The sequence below is a fragment of the Tachypleus tridentatus genome, chromosome 1, assembly GCF_004210375.1.
Source record: "Tachypleus tridentatus isolate NWPU-2018 chromosome 1, ASM421037v1, whole genome shotgun sequence".
NCBI lineage: Eukaryota > Metazoa > Arthropoda > Merostomata > Xiphosura > Limulidae > Tachypleus > Tachypleus tridentatus.
The window spans coordinates 183906145-183926279 of NC_134825.1; the positions used below are offsets into that span (position 1 = coordinate 183906145).

Consider the following 20135-nt stretch of genomic DNA (forward strand, 5'->3'; position numbering starts at 1 on the left):
ACTGAACAACAGAACCAATAGTGCTTACGAATTAAGACAAATACACAAACAAAAAAGAAATAATCGAATCTCATATTCTATGATAAAGAAAAAATAGCATCAATATTACCTGTAATATAATGTTTAAAGCACACAATTTAGGATAAGTGTGTACGAATATAATTGGACAGAAGTCTCGCTACGTCACACGCAGGCGCATACCTACTACCAGATTTAGACAGAAAATAAGATTTCACAACACGATGGCAAGGTGGGGGGTTTAGTTGAGATAGTAAATACGTTAACTGTTTAAACTTGTTAATTGCAATGTTGGTGTTGCTGTGTTGTGTTGTTTTGCATTTTGGTGTTGCAAGAATTTGCTGTAGCGTAAGTATTGTTTTGTGTGTTGTGAAAACTTGTTCCCTCAGTCTATACTTTTAAAAATGAAAACAGTTTGTACTCGTAAACCTGCAGGCTTTAAAGGTTAATTCCAGTTACACCATATCATTCATTTATCAGTACGAAGTTGTAAACTAATGAGAAGGGATCGGAAAGGAAAAAAATTGTTTATTTCACAATGACGATAGATAGACCAGCTTGAAAAATATGCTACATAAATGATTTACAAATTAATTATTATTATTTTTTATGGTTGATTCAGACTTTTCTTATTGGAATAGTGATGGAATATTAAAACACACAAGTTTGACATTTAGACAGATTAATTGTGGATAACCAGTATTAATTTACACTTAGTGAAGGTGTAGCCATTATCTGGATATCAACGTTTCTTTGCATGTATATGTTTGTAAAAATTATAGTGACGTAATTCTGTGTGCTCACACCTTTTGCTCTTTGACCGTTTTCAAAGTGTTTAGTTTGTTAAACCATATGTCCGTGCTCATGACATTTTAATAACTTCCATTCAGTGTGGTATTACGTCTGAATTATCTACTGTTCATTTTACCTCTCATTGCTGATTTGATTGATAGTTTGTAGTAAATACCATTTACGTTGTACAGGGACACTGAAAAAACATCAGATGTACGTTCTGGGAAATCTAGCTCTTATGAAATATACGAACTGGATGATGAACAAAAATAAGTTTACTGTTTTTGTGAATGTCACTTCAAACTTCTGTCTGTGTGAATTAAACTGATGTCAGTTCACAGACGTACCTTGAGTATAAATGTTTTCGTAACACAACATAATTGTTCATTTTACTGTACATTTATCACATCTTGTATAAATAAGTTTTGTAAATTCAGTATTAGTCAGAATTCCTCCTCAGGGTACATGTAGTTGAGTTAAATGGCTTAATTATTAATGCTGTATGGAACAAAACCCTTTTATATACACAGACATCAGTCTAAAATATAAAAATGGTGTGTTTGATCATACTTTCTTTGTTAATGTAACAATTATAAAATGTTCATGAAACTTAAATGTAAAGTTTCCAGAATGTTCAATCTAAACAGAGCTAAATGCAGTAGATTATAAGTACATGTAGCCAAATGTACATTTATAGAAGAAATAGTAACTTTCCAATATGGGGCCCAGGATGGCCAGGTGATTAGGGTATTTGAATTACAATGTAAGGACCATGGGTTCGAATCCCTGTGCCACCAGTCAGTCCCACCTTTCACTGGTAAAAGAATATCCCAATAGTTTGTGGTGTGTCACATTGACTATCTACCTTCTGTCTAGTTTTTTACTGCTAAATTGAGGACAGTTAGTGCAGATAGCCCTGGTATAGCTTTATGATAAATTGATAACAAACAGTAATTTTCCAGTATAATAAATTTTATTATCGTGGATACAACAGTACAGTAGTATATTGTTGGTTAGAACACTGAGTAAAACAGACCTTCACTGTTGTTCATCAGTCTATTTTGTGTACTTGTAACTCTGTAAAAACTGAAACTTTATTTAATTTGAGAACCACAATACCACAACAATCATGTTTATGGTAGAGGTTGTTTTAGATCATGTGAACAACGTTTAATGCTGTATGGAACAAAACCCTTTATATACACAGACATCAGTCTAAAATATAAAAATGGTGTGTTTGATCATACTTTCTTTGTTAATGTAACAATTATAAAATGTTCATGAAACTTAAATGTAAAGTTTCCAGTATGTTCAATGTAAACAGAGCCTAATGTAGTAGATGTCCATACCTCAGTGACACTAAAACTAAACTGTACATCCAATAGAAGTCCATACCTCAGTGACACTAAAACTAAACTGTACATCCAATAGAAGTCCATACCTTTTGTGACATTAAAAATAAACTGTACATCCAATAGAAGTCCATACCTTTTGTGACATTAAAACTAAACTGTAGATCCAACAGATGTCCATACCTAAGTGGCATTAAAACTAAACTGTAGATCCAACAGATGTCCATACCTAAGTGGCATTAAAACTAAACTGAAGATCCAACAGATGTCCATACCTAAGTGACACTAAAACTAAACTGAAGATCCAACAGATGTCCATACCTAAGTGACACTAAAACTAAACTGTAGATCCAACAGATGTCCATACCTAAGTGACACTAAAACTAAACTGTAGATCCAACAGATGTCCATACCTCAGTGACACTAAAACTAAACTGTACATCCAACAGATGTCCATACCTAAGTGACACTAAAACTAAACTGTAGATCCAACAGATGTCCATACCTCAGTGACACTAAAACTAAACTGTACATCCAACAGATGTCCATATCTTTTGTGATATTAAAACTAAACTGTACATCCAACAGATGTCCATATCTTTTGTGACATTAAAACTAAACTGTACATCCAACAGATGTCCATATCTTTTGTGACATTAAAACTAAACTGTACATCCAACAGATGTCCATACCTAAGTGACACTAAAACTAAACTGTACATCCAACAGATGTCCATACCTAAGTGACACTAAAACTAAACTGTACATCCAACAGATGTCCATATCTTTTGTGACATTAAAACTAAACTGTACATCCAACAGATGTCTATATCTTTTGTGACATTAAAACTAAACTGTACATCCAACAGATGTCCATATCTTTTGTGACATTAAAACTAAACTGTACATCCAACAGATGTCCATACCTCAGTGACACTAAAACTAAACTGTACATCCAACAGATGTCCATACCTAAGTGACACTAAAACTAAACTGTACATCCAACAGATGTCCATACCTAAGTGACACTAAAACTAAACTGTAGATCCAACAGATGTCCATATCTTTTGTGACACTAAAACTAAACTGTACATCCAACAGATGTCCATACCTAAGTGGCATTAAAACTAAACTGAAGATCCAACAGATGTCCATACCTAAGTGATTACTAACTTTCAAACCTGAATCTCCATTACCACTTAAACTATAACATATCAGAGAAAACATTTTTCTGAACGTGCACTTTGTAATGTAATGTGTACAAACATAGATACATTTAAAGAAGTGCATACATTTCGTAGATAGTTATTCTATAAATCCACTGTTTATTCACTTGGAGTATTTGTACAATTAGTAAATGACTTGCAACCTAGGTATTTTGTGTCTAATCTACATATGTTGTTTGTTCACCTAGCCAATCTGAGATAAAGCTATTGTCACGAAGCTAATAACATTCAAATTTAATATAATCCTTATAGAAAGATGTAGGAATTTTTGTTTGGTTGTACTTGAGGAGGAAGCTACACATTTGGTTGTCTGTACAGGTATATAAATCTGGTTTTTAACTTTACAAGTCCACAGGTGTAATACTCTGCCACTAGAAAGCATGTAGAAATTTGTTACAATTACTTTATCAAGTAAGTGGATAAACAACTGAATATTTCATATTTTCTGCTACTGAAGACGTTAAACGTTGTTTATGTACTGAGTATACTATAACTATAATTTTATCCTCAAGGTAGTATTTTGATAATATAAATAACAAACCTTTTAGTTGTGTTTAAAGATCGTGATAATTTTATGTTGTTTTATAACATTTTGATTTCACATAAAATATTTGCCCATTGTTCGATTTATGAATTTCGGTTAAATATTTTTCTCTCGTCCTGTTACTTGTGACATCAAATAAAGTATTTGACATTGTACATATTTCAGAAATTTTAGCATTAATATGCAAAAAAAATAATATTAGAATTTCATTCGTACTTTGGTATTAACAAAAAATGTCTAAATACAATCTTTGAGGTACCAGTTTTTATTGGATTTGATTCTTTGGCTGCTCACAATGAGGAACAAGTTGATAACAGATGTACACTTGCATAGTCAGAGGACTCTGTCATTAAGTTCTTGTAGTGGGGACCATGAAAGAGGGAAACTAGAATCATTTTTTTAGTACAGAACCTTGTGTTGAATGTTTAGATGCTGGTATCACACAACTTGCTCTTTTCATAATGCATAATTTCAAATAGGAAATGTTACTTAAAAAGTGTAAGTATTATAGATGGAAACAGGTATATGGCCTTTACATGTGGTTTGTTGTAGAAATGAATAACTTGGAGGAATTTAAGACTTGAAGGAAAGATTATCCTTCAGGCAATGGGTGGGCTGGGCAGATCCATGGGATGCTTTTCTTGGTAAGGATGATTTATATGCTTGAGATGGATGTAGGCTAGGTTGTAGGATATCTTGGAAAGCTAAAAGGAATCCATTGGAAATAGTTTAGCCTAAAGTTGAGAATAAACACAGTGATGGAATAGCTAAGGTGCTGAGGGGATTATGGCCTCAGAAGTTAAGTAATATTTTTCAAAGATGCATCTTTCAGATTTGAGTATTAAATCAATAATAAACTGAGTTACAACTACCCTAATGTTTGGAACAAAACAGATGAGTTCTGAGTTGTAAAAACTGAAACTTTGTTTAATTTTAGAATACTGATAGTAGTAAATATTTTAAACATCTCAGGTTATAAGTTGTATAATAGTGGTAGGTTTTGTTTATAAGAGGACATGGGTGATTTACTGCAAGGGAAAAACTGAACCATGTTTGGCCTGAAGCTGTAAATAATGGTAAACCACATGTTCACCCTATTCATTAAAATGATAAGGGGAAAAGTATTGTAGTTTGCTGATACTGGTATTTATAGCTATACCAAGGATGTTGAAATAGTGTAGAAATACCTTGATCACTTGGGTTATCATAATTTGGATTGGTTTATTTAAGTAGATAAAACCCCACTCACCAATATGACTTCAGAAAGAAAATGTTTTGCCATAATAGTAAATAGGTGATAAAATGGTTGAGACAGTGTTCTGTTGCTGATGTAAGTTTAAAGTGTCTTTACAGATACATTGATTATAAGACAAATATTAATACAGATCACTAAGCCTGACATGGAAGAGCTAATACTAAATGTTTACAATGTTAGTTTTATTTAATCACAATTGCTAAATCTACAGTTTCTTGTGATTAATTGTAAAGTTTTTATAAAGCTTATAATATTAATAAATTACATATTGTTACTGTCTTAAACTACATTAAAAATTATAACCGTAATCCATTGTCTTTCTTCCTTTGTCTCATTTTCCTTGTACAAATGGATCAGTGATGAATTCTGATATTAAACATTAGTAATAGTTTGTCACATATTTCTAAATATACAATTTAATGTGAAGTGAAACAGCACAAATTATAAAAGTTGCATCCACGATTTGTTATTTTCAACTTGTATAATATCTAATGGGGCACATGGGCTATCAGTGACCTCTAAAATTCATATAGTCCTTTATTTAGTTGACCTGTGGCTACTTGATATGACTGATCATAACTGGGTGTTGTATATAATTTAATAAATAATTAAAATCAATCAATGGCTTTCACTTTCAAATCACATTCTGCATGTCTTGCAATTCTCTATTTTGTCCTCGAGTTACAAGACAAGAATCTTTACTTTTTACTGTGTCATGATATTGCACTGCATGACATAAGAAAAAATATAATTTGTGTCTGACAAATAATCCTGAAGGTGATGTACAAGAAAACTTGGTGTGTTTTTAAACTGGAAACCATTGATAGCTTCAAACAAATGAAACTAATGTAAATACAAAGCATTGATTTTAATGATTTATTAAATGTCATAGTTATAATACCTCTACCAAACCTCACTGGGAAGATGGTTCCATGACATGTCACAGCTTTAACCTTGATTCTCTAGTTGTAGAGCGAAGAATACTAACCATTTAATTATAAGGTTAAGGTCAGAAGGGCTTTGAGTGGTTCATTGTTAAGTTTATGGTGTTATAATGCTAAAATTTGAGGTTTAATTCCCTGTGGTAAAAGAGAAAAGATAGTGTGTTATGTACCTGTTTGTTAAAGTAAAGTGGAAAAGCTGTTGTAGTGGAACTTGAGCATACTAGATTTGTGAATTTGAAATGTACTGGAACTCTGTTCATCCTGTGCAAATAATCTTCGTGTGTGGGAACCAACTAAACTATAATAGATATAAATTGATAACAAGGAGTCATACCAGTAAAATTTTCTGATGAACAGAGAATAAAAACTAACATTAAAATGGTATATTATTTTTCTTCTGCTGGGCCTTGTGTTTGTTATAAAACGGGAAGCCTAAATTGGAAACTTGCATCATGTACAAAAGGGACAAAGTTGAAATGAAAGGAAATGCTGTTCCTATGTACTGAAAACCCACTACTTATAAACAGCACTGCAAACAGTTTACAGTTCAAACCTCAAACTTTGCATAAGATGGAAAACAAAATGGCAGTTTTCCAAATGCTGCTATGAATAGAATTTTATGGATGTGATGAATAAGAAATTCTGGGAATAAATAAGATATATAACCTTAAAGTAAATTTCTTCACTGAATTTGTAGCCCAACTTCACTGGGATATATCACTACACTGTGTTTGTGTGTTATATTTGGAATGTGTGCCACTGTTTCTTTTTGTCAATCCAAAATTATATCTGAATTATGCATACTCTAAGGTTCAATGTTCGAGTGATTGATAATGTTACTGTTGTTGATGAAGCTGACATTTATTTCTTCAGGATTTAAAATCTGAACGTTTACAATTTTGAGAAAAACTGTTGAAAAACACTATTATCGAATTTTCCAATCCATTACTTGGTCTCGGTTTGACAATTACCAGGTTCTTTTAGGTTTATTGTGTACAACGAAATTGTCTGTTTTGTCAACAAGATATATTTTACACAGATATACACTAGGCCCCTTAGTGGCACAGCCGCGTGTGTGCGGATTGACACCGCCAGAAACCGGGTTTCGATACCCGTGGTGGGCAGAGCACAGATATCCCATTGTGTAGCTTTGTTTTTAATTCGAAACAAATAACACTAGATTGGCCAGCCATCACTTTTTATCATTTGTGGGGCATGTGCGCTTGCGGCCGTCTTTACTTTCGTTTGAATTTCGAACTTCCAATAGAATCTTTCTCAGAATTTCGTAAGGAGATTGAATTTTTGTAGGTGGCCTCATCTAGTCGACGTTCCTTAAGCTATCAGTTTCATTATGATAATCAGTATGCGATACAAATGGCCTAAAATATCTTGGGTTGTTTCAACAACAAAAAATAAATTATTGTAACTATCACATACATAAAATAGAGCTTATAACAGAGCGAGCCTAGTTTTATTACAGTTTGTATCTACATAGCTTTGTTTTATTTTATTTAATTGTATATCTTTAATATCTGGTAAGTGAATATCCCGAGAAAACCCACTTTCACGGCCAGGGCACCAAACAGTATTCCCTGATCATGCCCGGATATAGCTGTAAGGAAGGAAAGAAACCGGTTTATACAAACAAAATGTTATAAGTTCACTTGTGGCTACATTAGCGGAAAGTTACTGCAGAAATGTTCCTGAAATTCTGGGGTGTCGTTCACGTAGGTGCAGTTGTAAGAAACTGGGCATGGTTGTCGGAGAAACTCGGTGTCATTCATGAGTTTTCGAAAGAGGTGTAAGAGTTCTCCGACTCGTTTCTAAGAGTGTGGCTGTTGAGCCATGCTCCACCGTGAGATGGCTCTGTATGTCTTAGAGTGTGGCTGTTGAGCCATGCTCCACCGTGAGATGGCTCTGTATGTCTTAGTTTATGGAATAGCTAATATGGACTTGTTATTTCAAACAAATACGTTAATGACGTCACAATTGCTAGCTCAAAAGCCACAAAAACATTCATTCCTTCATCTAACAAACACATTTCTTTACAACACTGGACATTGACATCTGACATACACAAACTCATGAAAGACTCGGGCGTGATGACGTGAGACCAATCTTTAAAACCACAAGTAAATGGAACACGAGCACTAATTCGACGTAGTTAAACATTTTAAGGAGAGAACATTGGACGAAATTCTGTCGTACATTAGACAATAGTAATGGCCAACCCAGCGAATTCTGGAAGAAATTTCAATCATTCGCAGGAAAAGAAATGAATAAACTGTTTCAAAACACAAAAGATTGGACAACACAAGCTGACGTTTACAAAGTGAACTCAACGCATAAGGTAGGACAACATAAGCTGACGTCGACAAAGTGAACTTGCTTGCTGACTATTAAACTACTGCCTTCTTTGTTAACTTGCCATCATTTTTAATCAATTTTTACAACAGAATAACGACAACCATGTTTTATCTACATTTGACCCATACAGCCCACAATTTCCAACTAATATTACCAACCATTCAACTTCAACGTACATAGGCTTCTTCGGTAGGCATTAAAATGGGAGAAGTGAGGATAAACCTCACAACCATAAGAGGTTCCTCCTCGAGAAAATTCTCTCTCAGCTACTCGGCACTGAATCTACCTGGAATGTTCTGGAAAATGGATAAACTTGAAAATTTCATTACCCAGCTCACAAAAGCAAAGTTTGAAGAGAAAAATAGGTCTTTTCCATTTACTTTAGGCTTAAGCAATTGGGAAATAACACTTTCTGTCCAGGAACAAGAAAAAGTAAACATTTTGTTACATGGTGTAATCGATACCCGTGGTGGATAGAGCACAGACAGTAAACATTTTCTTATATAGTGTAATCGATACCCGTGGTGGACAGAGCACAGACAGTAAACATTTTGTTATCGATACCCGTGGTAAGTAAACGATACCCGTGGTGGACAGAGCAGACAGTAAACATTTTGTTACATAGTGTAATCGATACCCGTGGTGGACAGAGACAGACAGACAGTAAACATTTTGTTATATAGTGTAATCGATACCCATGGTGGACAGAGCACAGACAGTAAACATTTTGTTATATAGTGTAATCGATACCCGTGGTGGACAGAGCACAGACAGTAAACATTTTGTTACATAGTGTAATCGATACCCGTGGTGGACAGAGCACAGACAGTAAACATTTTGTTACATAGTGTAATCGATACCCGTGGTGGACAGAGCACAGACAGTAAACATTTTGTTACATAGTGTAATCGATACCCGTGGTGGACAGAGCACAGACAGTAAACACTTTGTTACATAGTGTAATCGATACCCGTGGTGGACAGAGCACAGACAGTAAACATTTTGTTATATAGTGTAATCGATACCCGTGGTGGACAGAGCACAGACAGTAAACATTTTGTTACATAGTGTAATCGATACCCGTGGTGGACAGAGCACAGACAGTAAACACTTTGTTACATAGTGTAATCGATACCCGTGGTGGACAGAGCACAGACAGTAAACATTTTGTTACATAGTGTAATCGATACCCGTGGTGGACAGAGCACAGACAGTAAACATTTTGTTACATAGTGTAATCGATACCCGTGGTGGACAGAGCACAGACAGTAAACACTTTGTTACATAGTGTAATCGATACCCGTGGTGGACAGAGCACAGACAGTAAACACTTTGTTACATAGTGTAATCGATACCCGTGGTGGACAGAGCACAGACAGTAAACACTTTGTTACATAGTGTAATCGATACCCGTGGTGGACAGAGCACAGACAGTAAACACTTTGTTGTATTGTGTAATCGATACTCGTGGTGGACAGAGCAGACAGTAAACATTTTGTTATATAGTGTAATCGATACCCGTGGTGGACAGAGCACAGATAGTCCATTGTGTAGCTTCATAACAAATAAATGTCTGAAGAAAAAAAAGTCGGATTTGCAATTATCCCTAAAATTACTTCAGGTAACTCCAACCCTGACGAATTTAGACCCATAAGTTTATTGAGCTGCATAGGCAAATTAATGAAAATAATCATTTCAAGAAGGTAACTTCTGTCAAAACAATATCTTGTTAGAAAATTCTTCGCGTAAAGGACGACAGACCATCCAGCCAGACTCACAGAACCTATGTAGAAATCACGTGATAACAGTCAGGTCACAGTTTCAGTATTCTTAAATGTTAATAACCAGATTGTGACTCTGTATTTCATATTACACATCTACTATACTCCTTGAATGTTAATTTCCACATTGTTTCCGACTTTTTAACCAATCAAAATTGGACAGTTAAAATAAACCACACTCAAAGACATTTAATTTCAACACAGGAGTATCTCAAGGGTCCGTTCTGTCACCCCTACTTTATATCTTATTTGTAAACAATATACTCTTCCGAGACCTGACAAACAAGAACAACCCACTAATAGTAAGTAACAGACAAAAGTCACTAAATGTTATCTTTAATTGGTGTAATGACTGGAGAGTTCTCAGTTGGTATCGCATTGAGACACGGGTTAAACAAGCATTGCAGAAACCTTGAGAAAAGTGAATCTTGAAGCAGGTAACGATAAAATGAAGCTACGCTCCCATGCGAGTGTTTTAGTAATAACATTCGACACACGACTTTCCCGGAGCACAACATCTTAAAAACATAAATCAACCAGCAACAGAAGTTATCACCTGGAACTAATAAAAGGAAACTACGAAAGATGAACGTCTAACACCATATTTAAAATCTACCAAACTTTACCACTGTCATCTGTATGCACAAAGCTTACAACATCCCATTACTCAAAGACAGACTAATAACATTAGCTCACAATTTACTACCAAGCATCAGACACAAGAAACTTTAACTGCCAAACTAGCATTCCACATAAAACAATATTTCCATATGATATACACATAACCTCCCAAACACCTTGAAACAAAAACATTTGACAGAAATTTAAATTTAATATACTAATCATTACTCGTGGTTTCATTTCGGCACTTGGCACAGGACAGGTAGAATATATGACACTTGTCTCGGGAAAGTGGGTTTTCTCTGATTGTTCTCTTTTTCCCTCCACAGCAAATTCTAAGGCACTTGTATTTATGGATACCAGCTATACTGTGACCCTGATCATGGAACATTTTTTGTTGGATGATTTATGTAACATCTTTCTCTGTTTCTTCTCTTCATCTTCAGTGTGACGTCATCGGACGTGATCATCTTCCCTCTGCCTTGGAACCTACCGGTCTTTTTTTGTTACACTCACTCCTTCAAAACACCAATGGTTTAAAGTGAAGCCAACCCCACAGTTAAATCTAACCAATTCACGAACACAACAATTGAAATTATATTGTGAAGTGGGGATATTCAATATCCTTGACTACTCCAGTTGAAGGAAATCACTTTCATTTAAAAATTAAACTCCTGCCACGAATATTTGATGTTCTTGACTTGGGGTGTCTGGGTGGAGGAGTTCTTGACCTGTGGGAAGGGTTGAGCTATATTAGTTTCTGGTGTAACTGTGAGCAGTGTTGAATGTGGGTGTGAGGCATGCTTGTTGGTCTTGCTAAACTGTGTTGATGTTCTGCGTTCGGTTCTAAAGTGGAAGAGATAAGATATAATTAGTTGCTGATTTAGATATGGTTACAACCATGATGAACTTGGTAGTGAGATCTGTAACTGTGGACCATATCCAATGTATGGCGTGAAGTTTGGATCCAATGGCTTCTTCAAGAGATATCCGGATATCATCTGGAGAGTTAGACGGGTGAATGGTATAGATGAGCTTTTAGTGGTAGAACATGTGACGATAATATCAGCACTCCAGGGTTTACAGTCCGGGTTGAGGGATGGATAAACAACCCTTTCATTGAAGGATCCTGGCTTTTGTATGGTCAATGGTTATCCCAAGTTCATATTTGTCGATGAAGACTAATTTTGTCGTGGGGAGAAGTCAAGGGGTAATTTATCGAATATTACCGGTGGAACTGAGATCAAACTGGTCAGCTGGGGAAACATCATAGCAGAAGAAAAAAAAATGTACCAACTCGGATGCTCAACTAGGCTAAAAGTGACGGGTGCCCGGCATGGCCAAGCGTGTTAAGGCGTGCGACTCGTAATCCGAGGGTCGCGGGTTCGCATCCCCGTCGCGCCAAACATGCTCGCCCTTTCAGCCGTGGGGGCGTTATAATGTGGGAGTCAATCCCATTATTCGTTGGTAAAAGAGTAGCTCAAGAGTTGGCGGTGGGTGGTGATAACTAGCTACCTTCCCTTTAGTCTTACACTGCTATATTAGGGACGGCTAGCACAGATAACCTTCGAGTAGCTTTGTGCGAAATTCAAAAAACAAACAAACAAACAAAAGTGACAGAAAAAGACAATTTTGAGGTAGGGGCTCATATCTCAAAATATCTAATAGCAGATAAGAGAGATGGAAGGACCTGACCATACTGTCAAAGCTCGATACAAGAAGGAAAATTGTTTATAAATATGCTAAATTTAATGTTTTAGGTCTAATACAATACATGTAATGCATCATTGATGTAGTAAGGGTAATGATTTTGTTATTTATTTTGGACTTCATATTGTGTGTGTGCATGTATACGTGCATCACTTTTTGTCATAAATTATCATGTAAATCCGAATTACTTATTTCCGCCTACTTCGATTAAGAATGGTGAATGTTTGGCCGTTAGATACGTAATTAACATTCTTCTACACCCGCAAGAAAAGGACATGACGCGCCACCTCTTGTTTGTTGACGAAAATATTTGTGATGTTTTTCAGTGTTAAGGTTTTCATCTTAGTATTTCTTTCTAGGTTAGAACTAAATGAATTCTGCATGTGAGATATGCGTGTTTTGTGGACCAGTTAAAAGTCTGGTTTAGATCACTGTAGCGTGACAAGTTTAGTAAAATCAAATAAGATTGCATAAACATTTAGTTTAGATGTAAAACAGTGAGGTCGCCTCGCCATTGTCAGTTGAACTATCGGTCGTTGGAAGTCCAACACATTAATGGCGGCCATTTGCATGACGAAAATCACGCGACATCCACTCTAGTGTTATTTATATCTATGATAGTTTGTTGATATGTTGGTTGGCCTCATCTGGTAGTAACCATCCTCGTTCAGGTCTGTTATCTGTCATAAAACTGTTAGTTACACTTTGTTGAAGCATTCTTCTGATTGATAATCGATATACCGACAGATAATGAACTGATGTATCGCAACACCTCAACCTGTATGTGACAAATCACTGCTTCTTTATTGATATTATATATTAGGAACGAAAAATAGAAATTCAGGGTATAATTGAATGTGATTTATTTGTATTAATAAATAAACCCCCACCGGAACTGAATCCAACCTCTCTCCAAAGATTTTAAATTTTCGTCTATGATATTACGATTATAAAAAAAACAAAAAACATTTTTTCGTTTCGCTTAAAAGTAAAGACTAGCAAGTTTTCTTTCACCTGAAATCTTTTGTGCTAAACAATAACTTTTTAATGGGTATCCCTTTTTCAGTTTGATGGAATGAAAGCTTGCGCCTGTTCATTTAAGATGTTATTAAAATATCCTGTCAGTTTTAAGTAATTTTACTCATAGCAAAACCAGTGAAATGTTGGTGTCCACCATCAAAACATTATGTTCCTAATATGTAGAGTAATAATAGCTGGCAGAGTTGATTCAAATGTTTTAAATACGATGTGTATTTAGATCTGGTGTGATTTGTAGGTTTTGTTTTATTGATGTTATAGCTGAAGAAAAAAGGTTTTTTATCTACAAATCTCCTTACTGTAGCTGTTACCAAAGGTTCAGAATATAGTGGTTGTTTTGTTCTTATTATACTTGCATGTTACGAAAAAATATTTGTTAGAATTCGTTTTGTAATGACCGAACTGTAGATGACCTGCGTATTGTTGAGTGCCACCTTAAATAAAAATTACCTGAAACCATTTATCTAAAATAGTTTAGATAGTTCTAGTTTTCAAAACTTCAATTGGTGTATCTTGTGGTATTTGATTTAATAAAAGTAATATATCATTTAAACAAATCTTATTATTGTAAAAATAGATGTATTATTTTTCTCTCGTCTTTTTTTAAATACCCCAGTAAGCTTTGAACGCCTGTACACCGTTGTAAATTATTGTAGGCCTATGTTACCAAACACGTTAACTAACGTAAAACAAATCAAGTACCAGAACAAAATAACTCGACAGGAACGATAACTAACACAAATACTTCACGAAAATACACTAACTACTTCAGCTCTATCTTGAAAATCTATATTTAAATGACTAGAATCCTCACATATTTTTAGTCTAATTCTGAAGGTGCAAGGAAATTAATGTAAACTTAGAATTTGTAGATGCTCTCTCGTTTACAAACAACTCGCACACTAAAGTGTAACTTACAAGAATATTTTTAGTTTTTAAATAATAAATATTGTATTACTTTTATTACACACACACACACACACACACACACACACACACACATCTCTTTAGTTTTATTTAGAAGTATACAGATACTGATTTTTTATTAATAATCAGTTGATTATATTAGACGATTCTCTGAATATCCGCCTCTTCACAGTATCCTGTCATTTTTGATAATTAATATGGTTACAACAGTGGGAAGCCAGTAACTCTTTGGATTTAAAATACTAAAATTTGGAGCTCGATTCCCCCTCACTGCACATAGCAGATAGCCTGATGTAGCTTTGATATAAAAGACACAATTATATCACTTTTATTTATTAATTGGTCCTTCTGCTCATAGGGAATATTGATGTTAGCACAAATTTTGCAAAACCTAATTATAGAGTGCCTTGTTTATTCATTACAATATTTTTTATTTTATTTTCGTATTTAAATAGAACAGAATATATAATGGTGATTTAAAAGCTTAAGTGATCTGAAAATTTTAGGTAAATCATTTCTCACTGTAATAAAATAACATTTCACTTCTCATGGTATGAACCATATAAATATTTAAATATTAATAACAATAGCATTCTATTATTTTTTGCACAATCTAATAATTAAAACTACCGTGTATGAAATATTATTATCCACTTTAAACATAGCTGTATTTTCTATTTTCGGTATAGCACGAACCAAAGTGGCAGCTCGTCTGGTCGGATGAATTTACCAATGGAATAAGTTCTGATTGGGAATTTGAAATGGGCAATGGCCTCAATGGTTGGGGTAATAACGAACTGCAATATTATCGTCGTGAAAATGCCCAAGTTGAGGGAGGGAAACTGGTAATTACTGCTAAAAGAGAAGACTATGATGGCTTCAAATACACTTCTGCTAGGCTGAAAAACCCAGTTTGATAAATCTTGGAAGTATGGTAAAATTGAAGCCAAAATGGCGATTCCATCATTTCGGGGAGTCTGGGTGATGTTCTGGATGTCAGGAGACAACACTAATTATGTTAGATGGCCATCTTCTGGTGAAATTGACTTTATTGAACATAGAAACACTAACAATGAAAAAAGTCAGAGGAACTATTCACTGGTCCACTCCTGACGGTGCTCATGCGCATCATAACAGAGAAAGTAATACAAATGGGATTGATTATCACATTTATTCTGTAGAGTGGAATTCTTCCATTGTTAAATGGTTTGTTAATGGAAATCAATACTTTGAAGTGAAAATTCAGGGAGGAGTAAATGGGAAAAGTGCATTTCGTAACAAAGTTTTCGTTATTTTAAACATGGCGATTGGTGGAAACTGGCCAGGATTCGATGTTGCTGACGAGGCTTTCCCTGCTAAAATGTACATTGATTATGTCCGTGTATACCAGGATGCCAGTACATCTTCTCCTGTTGGGGATACCTCTTTAGATGGTTACTATTTTGTCCAAAACAGGCACAGTGAATTGTATCTTGATGTCACTGATGCCAGTAACGAAGATGGAGCATTTCTGCAACAGTGGTCTTATAGTGGTAATGAGAACCAACAGTTTGATTTTGAGCATCTCGAAAATAATGTTTATAAAATTACTAATAAAAAAAGTGGAAAATCTTTGGATGTTTATAATTTTGGGACTGAGAATGGTGTTAGAATCCAACAGTGGTCATATGGAGGGGCTCGCAATCAGCAGTTTACTGTACAAAGTGTTGGTGATGGTTATTATAAGATTATTCCACGCGGCAGTGGAAAGTTAGTGGAAGTAGCAGATTTTAGTAAAGATGCAGGAGGGAAGATACAACAATGGTCTGATAACAACCAATTATCTGGACAGTGGAAACTTATTAAAAGTAAAAGTTATTCTAAATTAATTCAGGCAGAAAGTTATTTTGATTCCTCAAAAGTACAATTGGAAGATACCTCAGATGTAGGAGGTGGGAAGAATGTTAAATGTGATAATGAAGGAGCCTGGATGGCTTATAAGGATATTGATTTCCCCAGTTCAGGTAATTATCGAATAGAATACAGAGTAGCAAGTGAACGTGCAGGAGGAAAGCTGTCTCTGGATTTGAATGCAGGCTCTATAGTTCTTGGCATGCTGGATGTTCCTTCAACAGGAGGATGGCAGAAGTGGACCACCATTTCCCATACAGTGAATGTGGATTCAGGTACATATAACTTGGGGATCTATGTTCAACGAGCCAGCTGGAATATCAACTGGATAAAGATTACAAAAATACCTGAACAGTCAAATTTGAATCAAGGGCGTCGTAATTCTAAATTAATTCAGGCAGAAAGTTATTTTAGTTACTCAGAAGTACAACTGGAAGATACCTTAGATGTAGGAGGTGGAAAGAATGTTAAATGTGATAAAGAAGGGGCCTGGATGGCTTACAAGGATATTGATTTCCCCCAGTTCAGGAAGTTATCGAGTAGAATACAGAGTGGCAAGTGAACGTGCAGGAGGAAAGCTGTCCCTAGATTTGAATGCAGGCTCTATAGTGCTTGGCATGCTGGATATTCCTTCAACAGGAGGATTGCAGAAGTGGACCACCATTTCTCATATAGTGAATGTGGATTTAGGTACATATAACTTGGGAATTTATGTTCAAAAAGCCAGTTGGAATATCAATTGGATTAGAATTACAAAAGTGTAGGATACAAGAGCAAACCAATTGTATTATTTTGAAGAAACAACAGCTGTTGACCATAATCTTTGTTCATTGAGAATTTATCCAACTGTTATAGAATCTATCACCTTTCCAGATGTACGCATTGCTGATGGTTTTGAACTAATAAATGAGGAGATTATAAGTGCTAATGTGTTTGTTATATCTTTAATTTTTAAAAAACAAATTATCAACTAACTTTTCAATTCAGGCATGGTGTTTCTCTTTTTAATCTGTATTTCTAATAAATTAATGTCTTTAAGAGTTGTTTTGTTTACAATAAATAAAGTTTGATTGTGTGGGATAATGTTTTTGTTAGTTATTTATTATGGTTGCCTCAAAGGCTCAGAGGTAACCTGAGGACTTTTTACGCAAAAGGTCTGGTCTTGATACCTTCACTTTGGTTGGCTCAGCAAAAACGGTTCAACAACAAAAATTGAATAATTGCAATTAAAATTAATAATATTATCAAATAATAATGTTTTAAACAGTTTTTTTATATTAAAAAACTATCAGAAGTTCCTAGTATATAAGCACTAATAATTTTGTTGGGTCTTAATTGGTTTTGAATCCCTGTTTCTTTGAAGTTTAGCTTGGCTCTGCTAAAACCTCTTGGATAATGAATTATAATATCCTCTGTAGATTATAAGATATTTGTTCCAATATTAATCCACCTTAAATAACTGTTTTACACAGTCTTGATTTTTATTGTTTCTGTAACAGCACCTGAAGTATGGCGTGAGCTGGTAGGTTATATAGCAATTTAAGAATTGTGAGCTCCTATTGTATCATCAAGTGTCCAGCATGGCCAGGTGGGTTAAGGCACTCGACTCGTAATCCGAGAGTCGTTGGTTCGAATCCCCGTCACACCAAACATGCTCATCCTTTCAACCGTAGGGGCATTATAAGGTGTCGGTCAATTCCCCCTATTCGTTGGTAAAAGAGTAGCCCAAGAGGTGGCGGTGGGTGGTAATGACTAGCTGCCTTCCCTCTAGTCTTGCATTGCTAAATTAGGGATGGCTAGCGCAGATTGCCCTTGTGTGGCTTTGCGCAAAATTCAAAACAAACGAAACCTATCATCAAACAGGCTTGCTTTTGCATCTAGGAAAGCATTCTAATGTGATGGTCAGTTCCATTATTCATTCTAAAAGAGAAGTCCAAGAGTTGGTGATTGATAGTATTTCAAATCTTCCAAAAACTGTCTGTGATAGCAATTTTTATTTTCTTATCTAAAGCTGTACTAAGCAGCAGTAGTGTTTTTCCCACAGTTGCAGAAACTAGACCAGGATAAAATTGGAAACAATTCTTTTTATTCTTGGTAGGGAATGATTCTGAGAAAAAGGAAAGAAGTTTGTAACTGATCAGAGAAATTACGACCATGAACAATTGTGGCGTGCCTGAAATGTGAAAAAAATGACCGCATTCTTACATTAAAAAATTTGTTTAAAATAACTGGAGAGGCATTTAGTGCATGCCCAAGTCATGCTGCGTTGATCACATTCGGTTCAGGCTGGCATGACCAGGTGGTTAAGACTCGCAGTCTGAGGGTCACAGGTTCGAATTCCTGTCACATCAAACATGCTCGCCCTTGCAGCAGTGGGGGAGTGATAACTTCGGTCAATGCCACTATGGTTGGTGATGACTAGCTGTCTTCCCTCCTGTTAAATTAGGGAAGGCTAGCACAGATACGTATAGCTTTGCGCGAAATTCGAAACAATCCAAAAATGTAACTGACCTTTAGAGGTCAAGTGCACCTGACCCTCCTGGGTATACACATATATACCCAAACAACGAGAGAGAGAGATACCTTTGAAATTACACAATGTATTTATTTATAACTACCGATAGATGGCCCTTAATAGAACAGCAAAATTTAACAAATACATTTCGAGTAGAAATGTTACTTTAATTAATATTATTACTATATTAATTTATTCTTACCAAAATATATAGTATAATTTTCATAAACTTAATTCAAATAACTTCTAGAATTTTTTATGTCAGTGAATAGTTTTGTTAAGAATGGTCACACGTACATCCATGTTTTGTATCGAAAATATAAATATTAAAACACATGGAAAAATTATGAGTAACAAAAATGTTATAAAATCTAATTGGTTTAAGGAAGATAAATGTTTACACTGAGAAATAAACGAGACAAAATTTAAATCGTGTAAAGTTTGTGGTTCGTCAGACTCGTACAAAATATTGGATTGGTTTGTTTTGGAATTTCGCACAAAGCTACTCGAGGGCTATCTGTGCTAGCCGTCCCTAATTTAGCAGTGTAAGACTAGAGGGAAGGCAGCTAGTCATCACCACCCACCGCCAACTCTTGGGCTACTCTTTTACCAACGAATAGTGGGATTGACCGTCACATTATAACGCCCCCACGGCTGGGAGGGCGAGCATGTTTAGCGCGATGCGGGCGCGAACCCGCGACCCTCGGATTACGAGTCGCACGCCTTACGCGCTAGGCCATGCCGGGCCATATTGGATTGGTGTTTTACAAACACCCTTTTTGTTTACAAACTCTCCCTTTTATAATAAAATAAAAAACATTCACACTGAGAAAATGAAAATAACTTTTAGTAAGGATGGTGCTACTGAAATTCAAATTAACTCATAATATGAACGTCACACACACAAACTGATTTTTATATAAATTAGACGAATTATCCGTTGTTTTAACAAACAGCCGTAGGCGGTAATAGTACAACATAACATTATCACACCAATTTTGTCTTATAATATGCCAACAGAAACTATGGAAATATACGTGATTTATTCGTCTTATGATTGTTCTCTTATTCAGGTGGCTCTGTGGTGAGTTGAAGACGTTATAACTTCACAAAGCTGATGTAACTTATACAGTTAAAATAATTTTTGCCCCTGTAA

General features: G+C 35.3%; 1 protein-coding gene across 1 annotated transcript; it reads left to right on the forward strand.

The window, feature by feature from the left end:
• The first annotated feature begins 250 nt into the window (after positions 1-250).
• Positions 251-17547, forward strand: LOC143232045 (clotting factor G alpha subunit-like). Its single transcript, XM_076467060.1, is given in 5 exon segments — positions 251-366; positions 15264-15476; positions 15478-15651; positions 15653-16981; positions 16983-17547. Coding segments are annotated over 5 exon segments (2022 nt in total). The 5' UTR covers positions 251-306; the 3' UTR covers positions 17229-17547.
• The last annotated feature ends 2588 nt before the right edge of the window (positions 17548-20135 follow it).